The sequence below is a fragment of the Drosophila persimilis genome, unplaced genomic scaffold (assembly GCF_003286085.1).
Source record: "Drosophila persimilis strain 14011-0111.01,24,50 unplaced genomic scaffold, DperRS2 tig00000191-arrow-pilon, whole genome shotgun sequence".
Classification (NCBI taxonomy): domain Eukaryota; kingdom Metazoa; phylum Arthropoda; class Insecta; order Diptera; family Drosophilidae; genus Drosophila; species Drosophila persimilis.
In genome coordinates, this window is record NW_020825298.1 from 972,362 (window position 1) to 987,501 (window position 15,140).

Below are 15,140 nucleotides of genomic sequence, written 5' to 3' on the forward strand. Positions count from 1 at the left end.
CACACGACGTCGGCATTGGCATTCAAAAGAAACCTCTAATCTTGGCCAGCTCTTTGGGGCTGGAGCTGGAGCTGGGGCTGGAGCTGGGGCTGGGTCTGGCGCTGGGGCTTGCTCTTTCCCCCATAAAATCATCATCGTGCGGCGTGTGTCCGATCTCCGATGAGACATTTGAGACACAATAAAAAGAGAGTTTTATGCCCTTTAATGCCCAGGGAAAATATTATTTTACTATCAATAATAAAAACAATTTTCACTTTGGCTCAAAATACAAAATGACAGTTTTTTATTGTCCGATCGCTTGACTTCTGTGGCACGAAAGTGAAGGTTTTATGGCCGTTTATTAGATAAGTAATAGCCGTAGATACAAATGGGGTTTACGAGGCTTATTATATGTGGAGGGTGGAGAACGGGGTCAGAGGTTTCAGATCTCAAAGATTTCAGAGGGTGATGTGGAATTTGATAGAGCTGTAAAGTGATTCTCGAGCACCGATTGAATCATAATCGATGGAGGGGGCAAAAGATATCAGAGAAGTGAAAGCGAAGAGATTTCGAATATTCAGAAGCAAAAGCCGCAGTTCCTTCTCTGCTCTTCTTTTGTTTATACAAGATATCTTTGCCTTCCTTTACGTTTATTTACACCCAATAGAATGCCAAGTTTATTCACCTTTCAACACATTTATTGGATACCCCACACCCATTCATCCCTACCCATTCATTCAAACAACTCCAAACTTGAACTCCACTCGCTTGGAGCACTCTGCTCGGAATTTATGGCTGATTCTACTTAGCACAAGTCCGAAGCGCAGCTGTCATAAATTCTGGCCAAAATATGACCCAGAAAAGCCGCGAACCGAGTGACTGGAAGCATAATTCATTAGAGAGGAGTGCAGGGGAGTGGAGAGGGGTGCAGAGGGGGCTGCCTTGGCCAAATGATTTAATTAAACCGAAAATTAAAAACACGACACAAGCGCCAAGAGCAAAAGCTGAAATGAATGAATGAAAAGAAGCGGAGAATATGTATCTGACAGATACAAGACAAGAAGTCAACATGTGTGCTGCGGTCCGGCTGCAGCGGAGAATGGGGGCTCGGGCCACCCATCAACGGAATGTCAGAGAGCCATCATCATCACAGTCATCGTCATCATCTCTATCTCTATCTCTATCTCTATCTCTATCTGTATCTGTATCTGTATCTAGTACGTATGTGTGTTTCTTTTGCTTCTTCGCTTCACATAAAAACGGACATAAATTCAGTTAGCTGCGTTGCATACGAAAGTATCTAACAGATATCATCTTGATACGGACCAGACCAAGACCAAGACAGAGGCTCTGCCCTCTTCGCTCCATGCGTTGGATTCGCTGGCTAGTCGGATAGTCGGCGCTGAGGTTGACGGCAACATTGTAAGAGTATAGAATAATTGACGGCATGCCCGACTGACTGCCTGACAGACTGCGAGTGTATGCTCGAGTGAATGACTCAATGCGTGCACTTGGCAATTGCCACTGTACGGGTCGGGTCTTGGTCTTGGGCTTGGGCATCCCTGCTCGGCTCTCTCCGTGTATCCGTATCTGTATCTGCGATGCAATCAGTGTACGGGAATGAATCGCCGTTGGGGCCCCTCTCAAACATTGTTTCGCTCTCTCTCTGTCGCTCCCTCTGTGTCTCCCCTCCCTTCTACTGTTACTGTTACGTACCACCCGCATTTTCAATCAGTTTATGTCAGTTGAAAGATTTGACGAGGGCTTCAATTTTCATTTTCCATTTCCCATTGTTGTTTTTCGTCGTTTTTCGGTAGTCAATTCAATTTCCACAGAACTTTCATAACCAAATTTGATGCCGCAAAGGGAATGGGACTGAGACTGGGACTGGGACTGCGACAGGGGCAACCTTTCAGTGCATATTTGGTGTTTAGTTAGTTCCACAAAAACACCAGTGTTTTCCAGGAATTCTTTCGGGTGAATCTGCTTGAAGGAAGCCTGTGACGGTTATATTAGTCAGAGATAAAACCTTTATTTGTTTGCAAGTTCCTTTAGTCCTTGAACTGTTTTTTCCCTCATTATTTAGCTATAATATCCTTCTTTTTCCTATCCCTTACTCAACAGCTTTTCCGGCTAATCTCATTAACAATATTCCTTCCATTTTTGTATATGTTCCGAGGAGCTTGGCCCCTGATTCGCGTGGGATTCACAGACCCATCGGCGACCCCTGGGCGACGGTGCCTTCGATTGGCTTCATTTGGTTGCTCGACATGCCCGCTGTTGGGCTTCATTAACTTTTGCTCCAAGACGGAGACATTGGCACCCGATTCGATTGGATTGGAACCTTTCGAAAGCAATTGTCAGCTAGGCATATTTAATGGATTGCCAAAAGGAATCCCCCATCCCCCTCTCCCTCGCTCTCTTTGGATACGGTTTTCCCTCATGCATGAGTGACCCTTTTGTGGGGGGCAAATCTTTGGGTTTCTTTTTTCGCCCTTTTGTTTATGCAGTCATCGGTAAATTGCTTTGTTTTAACCCCATACCCGGGCTTTTTCTTTCATTTCTGAACTCCCGAATGCACTCCAAGTGTTTATTGCAAGTAAAAAGTGCCACTTGCCACACGGCTGCTCCAATGGAGGGGAACCTTGGAGCATTGAACTCGATGTGGAATAGACTTTTTTCAAGGTAGAAGCCTCCAGCCTCCATCCTCCATCCTCAGCCCCAGACTAAGATAAACACTGCACCGAAATCCAATATTCATATTTCTTCCACAAAACTTTGCTTGTGTAAACAAAACAAAGATATGTTTTCCCATTCCGCAGTACATTTATAAAACTTGTTCTTTTCTGGTGCATCTTCTACGAAAAGTTTTCTTTCCCTTCTTTTTTCTCTTATAAATAGATAGAACTCTGTCCTCTGATTGGCTTGGAGATGTATCTGAGTGGCTTTATGCATTCCCTTTGCCATGCAACATGAGTGGATTACTGCAGTCCAATTACGAGCCCACGAATTGATTTCTGAATCAACGAGCCCGTCCATAATTAATGCAAAAAGTTGCCAATGAATTATTGGCTTCGGCCAATGTGTGTCCATGTGTGGTTTCCCACGTATTGAAATTCGGTTTTAATTGGAATATAAGATAAGAATTTACCTGGGCCTTAATTAATCAAATCAATTCAAAGCAAATCATTGCAAGCGCATTTTCCATAACTTTTACTTTTGCATGTTAAAATATAATTTATAATAAGGCTGCAGGTGCCTTTGCCTCAAGGAGCTGCAGCCGTAGAGGGACACAGAATTGTAATAGAATTTCGAAATAAAATCCCCATTAAATCATCTCTTGGGAAATTGTTTAGATATTTCTGTGACACCAAACGAACAAAGAAATATTTAATTTCAACTTTTCCTCAATGTTTTCTCGCACCAAAAGAGTTTTATCCATTTGTCCTCTTTTTTGTCCAAGCAACAATTAATTTATAAACCATTTTTCACCATCATCATTCAAAAGATTCAACAAAAGTGGCTCCCAGGCCACAAAAATGTATCTTCTTAGAGGCCGAATGCCTTCCAGCCGATGTCACCGCATTAGGCAGTCAAATGAAGAATGACAATGTTTGAACAGAGATGTATACAATTAATTCCCATTTCACCCTTTCCATCGCATCTCTCTGATGATGTTAGACGTGTAAACACAAATCAATTGGGGCACGGGCTCCCCTTTCGGCCTGCCGTCGTCCAGACCACACAGCCGAAGGTTGAGCCAAGTCTTCAACTTGATTAATGGCCCAATCCAGCGATCCAGCAATACAGTAATCCAGCAATCCGGAGAGCAAACCCCGACAAGAAAAGTTGTACATTTTTCGGCGAGCAAATGGGGAAACGAGGAAATTGAAAAGCCAATCGCGTCGGGGGAATTTTGTACGCTTTGTATTGATATTGTGCTGGAACAAACAGCACTCAAACAAATGATGTGCCGGGCCGGTCGGATTCGACAGGGCAATCAAAACGAAGGTACCTCCAGTGCGGGGTATCATTAATCACCGCACAGCGATGGTCGGGGTACCCTGTAATTGGAGTGGAAGAAAGCAAGGCGAAAAAAAAGAAAGAAAGAAGCCCCAACAAAGGAGAAACGATTTAAAACGAATTAATAGTTGGAGCAGCGCGCGGAAGAAAGAGCTTGTGGGCTGAGATGGGGTTAGGGCAGGGAGGGCTAAGGGGTTGGGGGTCTGGGGCTAGAACTCACAGTTCCAATATTTAATTAGTTTGCAGAACAATAGCCAAAGGCTCTTTAGGGCTGGTGCCATTGGAGCTGAAGGGTATATTGTGTTTGTGGAGGTGTATGCTACAGACGTCTCGTGAAGAAGATCCGTAACAATCCGTGGCCTTCAAAGGTTCCTCTTCCCTCTACGTAAATCCCGGATAAGTCTTCCAAAACAGAAACAATCGCCAGATAAAGCACTATATGGACTTTCATTGGGAGCCCCTCTGGGTTTATCTGTGGGGCTTTCTTCCCACTTAGGCTCTTCCACTCTGAGAGATGATCTGAGAAATAGATACGTGCCATTAGGGTACCTTTTAGTTCCATTCTGGTCGTCGTTCGTGTTCCGTGTTGCTGTTGTTTGCTTTGGTAAAAGTGTCTGGAAGTTCAGTTTAATTAAAGCCACAAGCCGTTGCTCAGAAGGAACGAGACAGATACAGTAAGCACAAGCGAGAAGCATGAGAGAGAGAGGAGAGGGACAGGGACAGGGACAGGGACATGTGCTAAGAGAGCTGCTTGCACTCTGACCAACGCCGGGAGCAAACAGTTTGGCCTTCATTGGCTTTTGCATTTTGATCAACAAAAGGGGGGTTTGGCCAGGAAGGTTGTGGCAGACTCCTGCTCTCTTTATCCAGACGCCAGACTTGTTGAGGCCCTGCCACAATGAGTGCTGCCAACTCGACTGGACAGGACTGCCACCCTCTTCATATTTTCGCTCGGCAGGCCAAAAAAGGCTTCAGCTAGCAAATAATTAAAATTGTAAGCAAACAACAACACCAAAAAAAAACAAAAAAATTACAAAGAAAAGTAAATAAAACCAACAAGAAAATGCCATGAAAACTGTGTGGAAAAACATAAACACAAATTAAATGCAAAGCAAAGGAAAAAAGAGAACAAAATAGAGAAAATAGAAAGAGAAAACGAGGACAGCAAATAAAAAAGCAAGAAATAAAAAACAAAAAAGAGAACAAACAAGAAAAAATATAAGGAATACTGCGAACAGAGGGGCTGATGCTTTAGATACACTTGCAGTCGCAGATCTTACGGTTTTGTATGGCAACAACAAGTTCTTGTTTGAGATATATTTTATACGTATCCTACAGCGATACGATCGGATTGGTAACAAAGAGAAAGATCTGTAAAGTCTCTTAGGTTTAAGGCCTATTCCGATGGCCCAACCCGAATTGGATGGAACTGAATTCCTTCGAAATCGAAATACTCTTCGAAAGGGTATACAAAGAGAGAAGAAAGAACGCCAGGAGGATGGAGAGAAATCTACTGCAGAGGAAGGAAAATGAGCAAAAGAGGCATGGTGTTGGTGGGGGTGGGGGTGGGGGTGAGGGCGTGGGTTCTAGTGCAGCCTGAGGCGAATTTTTTGTGGAATTGTGGGCGTGGCTGTCGCACAAATTTTTTAGTTAATTAAAACTAAAAGCGAAAATGCGCAAATTGCGGGTAATAAAAACGCTTAAAGCATCATGGGGCGTAGAGGCACAGAGAGAGCGAGAGAGATGGAGAAAGGGAGTGGGCGGGGGGGATCAAAAGGAAGAGCGAAAGGAAAAAGAAAAGCGGGCACCACAACAAAAACAATAAAAACGATGATGACAGAATGCAAATAACGGAATAAAACACGGGAAAAACGAGAAGACAGAGTGAGAGGGGGAGGGGGAGGGGGGGCCAGCGAAATTTAGCGAAATAAATAGCAAAATATGCAGGCGAAAAACGAGAACAAAAGGTGGCACACAAAAAGGACGGAGACGGAGAGAGAGGGGAGGGGGAAAAAAAAAGCCAAATGCAATTTACAAATGCTAACACAAAAATTGGTAGCATGAAAGGAATTTCAGGGGGAGGGGGAGAAGGGCGGAAGGAGGAGGAGGGATGAGATGAGAGGATGAAGAAATAAGTAAAAAATTTGTGGGCGAACTGCAAAACAGGCTGCATAAATGAGAATGAGAATTAAAGCCACAAAAAGAGAGAAGGAAATGCCATGGAGGATGGAAGAGAATGCAGGAGACTAGAGATGGGAGCAGGAACCACGCTTTTGAGGCACTGACCAACACTGCGCTGAAGGGAGCGCTTTCTAACACTCCCCAGAGAGAGGAAGATCGGATTAGAGCCCTTTGGAAAGTATCTAGATAGTTTTATAACTCTAAAAAGTTGAATGACTAATGAGAGGGCCTTCCTCTTTGTTGTGGGAGGAATTCTAACGGAATACGAACCACGCTTTTGAGGCACTGACCAACACTGCGCTGAAGGGAGCGCTTTCTAACACTCCCCAGAGAGAGGAAGATCGGACTAGAGCCCTTTGGAAAGTATCTAGATAGTTTTATAACTCTAACAAGTTGAATGACTAATGAGAGGGCTTTCCTCTTTGTTGTGGGAGGAATTCTATGCCAATGAAGCTCATGAAACGGAACTCGCACGATGAATCATTGCGTGTCCCGATGTGCCATCACTAGGTATTTCCGTGCAGGGGGACCGACCGGACCCCGCGCTTTGTTTGGCTCCTGAAGGCTGGACAGCTGGGCACAACAGAGCCTGTGGGTGGAGGGGCAGAGAGAGGGTGGGTGGAGGAGCAGCTGTAGCTAAAGAGGGGCGCAGTAAACAGGCGACTGGTTAACAAAAGAAGGAATGCGGGGAGAATGGCTGCACTGGGGGCCTTTGTTGTGTTTAAGGTGACAAAGAATTAGCAGGACTACAAAAGGATGCCGGCGAAAAACAGAAGGGGCTTCAGCGGGAAACAGGAAAACTTTTCCATTGAACAGGACCTGGCCGTTACAGCAGGAAGTAGTAATAAAACGAACTTGAAGCCTTTTATATGCAGAACTATTTCGGGGGCGGACACGGGACCCGCAGAATGAGTAATTAAATTAAAGATGGGTATTATCAAGATTGGGTGAATTCAATTCGGAACAGCTTAAAGCATCTCCTAAGAGATTTTCTGTTGTATTTAGGAATGGGGGCACCCCCTACAATGGGGGTTCGTCTAGCAAATCCTCAAACCTCTTTGGAAAGTTTTAAAGAAGTAAAGTATTTAAATATGATTATTTATGATATTCTGTTCGAAAATCGAAAACCATAAAACCTCACGAATTAATGTCACATGGCCCACACGGCTATTTATGGGAAACTTAACAGATTATCCTTCAACCATTTCTCATACGGAAAACACGAATAAATGTCACCTTAATTAAAGCAAATCTGCACACAAGTTTCTGCTTAAAGGCGGAAAGAGCAATGAGACTTAATATTCGTGAAGTTTTTCCCTTGATTATCCCCCCCTCCACTGCTTAATTGTGCTCCCCATTTTCCCCCCTTTTAAGCCAGGGGGACAGGGACTTTAAACAGGGGCCAAGCCATGCAAATTTCCTTTGGCTTTCGTTTCATTTCCATTGCAGTTTTCCATTTCATTCCATTTCCTTGGCTGCCTTTTCGCTGACCAGCTAAATAAAGATGTGAAAAGTGTGTGCAGCGCCAACAAAATGCAGATTAAGTCAACAACTTTGGCGGGGTTTTCTCGGGAGGATTGGACAGAACAGGATAGGGGTGGGGTTGGATTTGCATTTGGATTTCGGGGTGGACACAAAGGATACTGCAGTATCTGCTAGATTGGAGCCACAGCTGTGCGGGGAGCTACGTTAAATTGGGTTCTGGTTACGAATTTGTATTCCATTCCGTTCCATTCTTTCTGTTCTCTTCTGTTCTGTTCCTTTGCGTTGCGCTTCGTCTTCTTTCTGCCAGATATCCACGCTTTTCTCCCTTTGGATCTACTTCGGTTTCGATTAGCATTAAGTTCGCTCTTCTCATGATGTCCTCTATTATTCTTTTCGCCTTCCACTCCCCTTCCCCCTTTGCATGACAATTACGTTCAAATGAGCTAAAACGCAAGGCGTACGGCGGTCTCTGGCCTTCAAGGTTCCTCTTTCCTATGGGATGGAAAGCCAATCCCTTTCGCTTCTCACTCCTGGTTTCCCCCTCGAAAAACGATCCAAATTTCCTCTGTATTCCCATGTTTATTTCAATTGCACTTGTCGGCCGACTCCGACGACTCCACAGACGCCTCTCCTCCAGTCGACGTCGGGGGGTGGAGCGTGGGGATGGGTGAAAATATCATAAATTGCGTAAAAATAAAAACCGGGAGGGAAAATATCCCACACCCAAGCGGCGGTGGCGGCGGCAGGCCATGGAAATTATGAAAAATGCCGAGTAAAGTGGCCGAAACCGAAAAATCATCATCATTAAAAATTAGCTGCACTAATTTGTGTGAAAATTGGGTCACGTCTGGGGTCTGGGCTCTGGGCTCTGGGGTGGATTTTCCACAGTGGTGGGGGCGGGAGCGGGGGCGGGAGGCAGGGAGGCAGGGATACAAGATTGAGTTGATTGGGGCCTGCATTTGGCAAACAAGAGGCGTAGTCGATCGGCGGGGGGCATGCGGTGGTGGGGTGCGATGGGGAGGCGTGTGGCAAGTCAATGATGCCACAAACGTTTAATTGTTTTAATGCTTTGAATTAATTGAATGTGCAAGAGGCTGCCGCTGCTGCCTCTCTCCGCATCTCCCTCCCCCCTTCCCCCTTGGAGCTGCAGCTGCGTTTGTGTACTCGCGCCAAAATGTTTGAAGTGGCACCCACAGGAGGTGGTGGGGGTGACGGTGTCAGAGAAGGAGTGGCAGGGGGGGTGGGGGCCTGTGCCTCAAGTGAGGCAGAACGAAACTCAGGCTAATAGACTGATTGCAAAAGCTGAAGCCACCGCCAGCTCCACGCACAGGAAAAGTGGGGAAAATTGTGGAGAAGGGAGAGCGGAGAGGGGAGAGGGGAGAGGGGGAAAGCGGTGCACAGAGGGAAGTGAAAGTGTTGGGAATCGATTTGAAAAGCAAATAAAATTGACTGGCGGTTGCTTTGCCCAGAGGCGCCAAAATAATCGAGGGAGGAAGACTGTGAGTGTGCGTGGGTGGAAGGAGGGGAGGGGGGAGGGGGGAAGGGCAGTGTGGCATGGGAATAGCACGCTTCAGAGAGGAGTGGAGTGCATCCACAAAGTGCATTCAAACAAATCGAAAGTGTTAATAATTAGGCGAGAATTCGATTTACTCCACAAAACAGAAATAAAAAGATAAAAGAGGGCACACTGCTTCTCGGATAATTAGAGGGATATTTGCTTATGCCACAGATATAGTTAGCAGATCATTAAAAGAATAGACCACAAAAAGTGAGGAGTGGAAGGAACCCACCATGAGGAATCGGAATAGAATAAGGAATGCACTTAGAAAGAATCCAAGTAAATTATATATGAGAGGAATTCACTAAAATGAAACATAAATGCTCCTCAGAAGTTAATCCCCCTCATATTTCTTTACCTCCACTATTTTCTTTCCATAAACTGTTCTCCCTAAGAACTAGAGAAATTACCCTAATTATTTCTCTTTATAAATCTCACTAAAATCTCTTGAAAGCAATCTATTACAACCAGCCCATCGAGCTCTAATTATGGTATTAGGGCTGTGGTTTATGCACATGATGGATACTCATTGGAAAGACTGTAATTTAGGGAAGTACCAAAGGGATTACTCGGGCACAAATCATACACAGTATTAAGTGCGATTTCGGAAGAAATTATAGTGGAATAATGGAAGATCTCCAACATATCTGGATTATAGGAAAAGTTTTGCAATTGATTAAATGATGAAAACTTCTAAGCAAAAGCTTCCCATCAGTTTTGTGATCGTTTCTCTACTTTAAGAGAAGGCAGAATAGATATATAGGGACGCAGCGCTCATAAATCCACCAAAATCTAATAATAATAGCATTAATAGCAAGTAATAGCTGTCCAATAGATTGCCAATTAGTGTATCTAGCAATTCCAAAGAATGCCTGTCCATAAATTCATCAAGTGCTCAGATCTTCTAGAAGTTTTCCAATCAATCTTAATGTATTCCAAGACCACACACGAGTTCGCTCAACGTTGGAGCAGAGCAAACATGTCTCGAACCTGACAATTCTTGGCATTGAGTCGGCCTAGGAATTCCAACTGAAAGATCGTTTCGACACCTATGCGATGAGTAATCCTCGGAGGCGGAGGGACTGTTGCCAACTGCGGAGCACTTCAATCGAATCGAATCGAATTGAATCGAATCAATTGGGCATTTCGCAATAAATACGCATCTAATTGGTAAACGCTTTGCATGGCAGTCGCTCGTAGCCCGTGCGATCGCATAAATCTCAATTGAATCTGAACAATTACGAGTGCGAGCACGAGTGCGAGTACCCACAGCAATTAATGATAAAAACAGAATACAAAACAAACAAAAAGCCGGGCCTAATCTGGTCAAAGAGATCTCCTTTACACAGGGAACGTGCCGAACGGGCAGTCACAATTAATGCTCTCACAAATTAATTTGTATGCCAAGTGGGGGAATTCTGCTGGCAGAGGGACGCAAAAAACACAAATGAAATGGAAATGGGGATTCGGGGTGGGGGTGGGAGCGGGGGCGGGGCAATGAGTGTTCCCTAATTGAATCAAAGAAATAAAAACCCAACTGTTGGCAAAATCTCGACGAGCTAAATTGGTGATAAATAAACAATTATTGGAACAAAGAAGACGCCAGAGAGAGTTCTGGAAAGCAATGGATCATTCGATTAGATATAGATTGATGTTTGGGGGTGTAATGAAATTGAACAAAAAGACGAACATGGGAGACTATTCTGGATCATTCGTGATCATGCAAATGAGTCATGACTGGGATTACACGAATATTGGTTGAAGAAAACCCCTTGACGTGGATTGGTTCAGCGAAATCGAAATCAAGCAACAATTATATTTATAGGAAATTGTATGGGGGATTCTTGTAGGCAAGTGACGTTCGTGGCACAGTGGAACTCCTTCGAAAGATGATGAACTGGAGACCTTACCAATAACTCATTATGAATCATAAGTTACAAGAACCTCCTTCTTCTTTTAATAAACGGAATCGCTGAATTGTGGCACTGATTCCACTTCCACTTATCTAAGAAAATTGCCAAGAATCTTTCAATTACAACTGCCAGCCTCCGGCAAACGGCTTCCCGCCCCGACGTATTCCCCGGGGGACATTCAATCGAATCCCCAATCGCTGTACTCACATCATTATCCTCCGATTTGGCCTCATTGAATCCCGTCAGGAGATGTCGCTGCTGTTGTCGCTGGCCGAGAATCTCCTTCAGATGCCTCAGCTTTTGGCGTTGATGGGCAATTTGCTTCTGTTGCCACTGCGGGGCAGTGGGGCCCCCTTCTGGGGCTACTCGGCTCTGCTGGCTGGGATCATCGTTGTGGTTGTGGTTGTCGTTGTCGCCGTCCCATTGGCTGTGGTGCAGTTTGCGTTTAACCAAAATGTGCTCATTGGAAGTGGAAGGCGGCAGTGCTGGGGTATCTTTAATGGGAATGGGTTTCTTCGGCTGCTTTTCCAGATACATCTGCCAGGGGGAATCTGTGGAGGCTCTCTCCAGCCTCGCCAGCTCTAGCTCCATCTCCCTGGCCGTCTCCATCTGCTGGAGCTTCATCTCCCTGACTGCCGCTGATTCTGTCCTCGGATTCCACTGAGATTTATGCTGATGATGACGCACCGGCCGGCCCAGTCCTCGTTCCAGTCCCAGTGGCTGCTCCCACGCCCGTTGCTGGTGCCGCAAATGATGCTGCTCGTGTCGGAGTCGCAGTCGTAGATTCTCTTCTCGATTCTGGTCCGACTCTCCTTCCCCTGCTCCTCTGTAACTCTGCAGCAGCAGCATCTTCTGCATCTTGGTTGAACTTTTATCACGTTCCTTTCTCAAGTCATCAGCGGCGGCGGCTGCGGCTGTGGCTGCGGCGGCAGGTTCGTGTGGCAGCAACACCTTCTGCAGGCCATCATCATCATCAGCATCCTCTGGTGCTAGTGCTGGCTCTGGTTCTGGCCCATTATTCAGCTGGTCATTAGCGCTGGCTCCCAGCCATAGGCCAGACAAACAGATCAGGGCCAGGGGACAGAGCAGCAACACGTTCCGCAGCATTTTGTCTTTTCGTAAAATTAATTGTTTTTCTTTGTAGTTTTTACTTTTCTTTTTTTCTTGTAATTTTTCAATTAACAAATCTTGAAATAAGCCACAGATTTTGTTTCGACAATAATTCTTTCACACATTTTAGCGCCATAAATCATAAAGCATAAAAGATTTGGAAATTCTTGTGTCACTCACGAATTCTGTGAATGAATGCTGCTAATGAATCATTTGAGTTTAATTGGATTCCACACACTTGCACACTTTTCTGTGATGCCAAAAGATACACAGACGCACAGATGCAGATACACAGAGGAAATCGGCTAGACAAACAATTGATTGCCAAATGCCAAGAGTTGTGGCTGTCTATCCGTCTTTTGGGCTCTAGAACATGTTCAAAAACTGTTTGGTTTTTACACAATTTTTGCTGGCAGTCCGGAACACGCGCTGCTCTTGGCCATTTCACAATCCACAGATACAGATACAAAATTACGTACGCAACATGCACGCACTCGCACTGGCACTCGCGCTCGTACAGCACACACAGATACAGATACAGACGCACTCACACAAACGCGCTCAAGAGGGGGACAGCGGACATACAGCTCGAGATAACGGCACCGAATGACGGCCGGCAACACTCGTAATGTGTCTGGCCGCTTGGCAGCAGCATTTGTTGCCCCGACTTACACTGGCAACATTTCCCCTTCGGATGTCGAGTGGATGCCAAGTGCGTGTGTGTGGATGGTAAACAGAAAACAGCTGACAACATAAACAAAAGACGCCGCTAAGCGAGGGAGAGAGAGGGAGAGATGCGATGGGGAGCCAACAATAATACTGAGAGAGCGAGAGCGCATGGCTTTGCGCACGTGTGAGTGCAGCAGCAGCTGGCAACAAGTTGCAGTTGGTGCATGTTGCGGGCCTGGCAGCATGTTGCCGAGCGACAGTAGGGGAAGTATTTTGTGCGAAAGTATTTCAAAACTTGAATCTAAACAGCTTAAATACCAAATTGAGAGTATCACAATTCTGAAGATACAATGTGTGCCACGCTTTTGGCTGCATCGAATGCACTACGGCTCCAGTGGAGTCATTGGCCGCGATTCCATGGCGTTACGAATTGCATTTTGATTGTTTGTTCAACATTTCTATTGCTCTGATCTAGTTTTCTGTGCTTACGCATTGGTAATGCTCGTATCTACAGAAGGAAAGCACACACGCAGCGGGGAAGCCTTGTTCTTATGGGTAATGGCTTTATTTTTGGGATTTTCTTCGGCAAATAGAGGTAAACATTTCCATTGAACCAGAACGTAAAACTGATTCGTCAAAGTTTGGCGGTTCCACGAGTCTCTCCAGATTGGATCTCCTAACAGCTCGTAATTGTCGAAACTTCTGCCTAGTCTGCCTAGTCTGTGTCTCCGTCTACTAATTTGCGTAACAGAATGCTCTTCATTCACCCCACATTGGCCCTACCAACGCTTCAGTGGACCAGTGTTGACCAACGCTCAGGTATTTCTTTTTATGTGGGCTCCCAAGCAGCAGGGTCGCATTCCCGTATCAGTTTTGCACTCGCACCTGCCGCTTTGGCAGATGCCTTGGATTAGCACTCGGTCACGTTGTTGCACCTATTGTTTGCGCCTGCTGTCCTGTTGCCCTGTTGCCCTGTTGCCCCGTTGCCCTGCTGCCACTCCTTTCCTGCCTCCGCCATGGCCTTTGTCTCTGCCTCATCGTGCTGTCCCAGGCTGGTGGTGTCAACAAGTTGGGCTGCAGTGTGATTGATTGACTCCAGAGCACTCCAGCTGTAGCCCTGGCACACGCATCAGAATCTGCCGCATTCGTGCACCTGTCTCCCATGTGGCTTGCCCCAAAAGATGATGACGCTGACTCTGCCGCTGACGATGAAGGCGATGATGATGATGAGGTGTTGCCCACTTGCACTTAATTGCATGTTTGGTCGAGCGAATCAACGCCCCGGCCAGTGCCAGTGCCAGTGCCAGTTCCAGTGCCACTGCCAGGGCCTCGACAGACCGCCAAAGTCAAAGCCGAAAAACGCCCCTGGAATGTGCCTCCAATGTGCCTCCAATCTGCTCTCCCCCCCACCACACCCTGCTTCTTTGAGAGGCGGCGCCCCTGCTGTATGCGACGATGGCGGCGACCAGCGTGGAAATTTATGTGGCCAGTGTTGGCCATGGCCAACAGAGAGCGGCAGGAGGGTGGTGAATGGGCGCTCCTGCTGTTGCTGTTGCTGCATAATTGATAAATGTTTACAAATTATTATGTTGCACATACAGCAGTGGCAACAACAACAGGAACCATCGAGGCCACCCAGGCGAGGAGGCCAGGCCGCCTTTGGGGCAATCTGTAGAAGAAGAGCTTTGCCTCATGTGGCGGCTGGGGCTGGGGCTTTTCCAGGGACCCGTACCCGGCCCCGGCCCCGGCCCCGGCCCCGGCCCCAACCCGGTGAAAGCAGGCGCAGAATTTGTTTTACTATATTTTTGCTGTTGTGTTTTCCGTTTTGTTGTTGTTGGGCGAGCCCTGCAACGTTGCCGTTTTTCTCACGTCGAGGCGCCGCCAACTGCATTTTCATTTAATTTTTCTTGTTTTTGTTGGCGCTAATTAAAATGAATCAGGTTCAGGAAAACACAGAAGAACAGAGACAGAGGGAGATGGAGAGGGATAGATAGAGAGAGGGGCAGCGGTATGCGGGGGCTGTTTTCCATTAGCTGCGCGGATCCTATTGTGTAATGGATCTGGCTCTATTTTTAGGCCCCGCCACTGAAATTGCTGGCAAAACCATTTCCCATTGAGGCTTTTGATGAGCATAGCGAAACATCCTACTTTTGTGCTTGTTTTTTGTACCCTCGGAAGTGGCTTTAATGATTTGTTGGAGATGCTTGCAACGCACAGAACGC

At 46.1% G+C, this 15,140-nt stretch overlaps 2 protein-coding genes across 5 annotated transcripts in view; one reads left to right on the plus strand and one right to left on the minus strand.

Annotated features, from left to right (window-relative positions):
* The window catches only part of LOC6595463 (dynein-1-beta heavy chain, flagellar inner arm I1 complex), a 106,661-nt gene that overhangs the window by 69,708 nt on the left and 21,813 nt on the right, over positions 1-15,140 (plus strand). The gene's annotated exons all lie outside the window — the stretch shown is intronic.
* LOC6595459 overlaps positions 1-15,140 on the minus strand; it is a 69,020-nt gene that overhangs the window by 27,292 nt on the left and 26,588 nt on the right. For 2 of the 4 annotated variants that reach the window (XM_026988489.1, XM_002020856.2), the window contains exon 1: positions 11,347-12,261. The exons of the other annotated variants lie outside the window; for them this stretch is intronic. In XM_026988489.1, coding sequence (XP_026844290.1) covers positions 11,347-12,246 — 900 coding nt within the window. In that variant the 5' untranslated portion in view covers positions 12,247-12,261. Of the gene's footprint in view, positions 1-11,346; positions 12,262-15,140 lie in introns of those variants that run through there. 4 annotated transcript variants of the gene reach the window in all.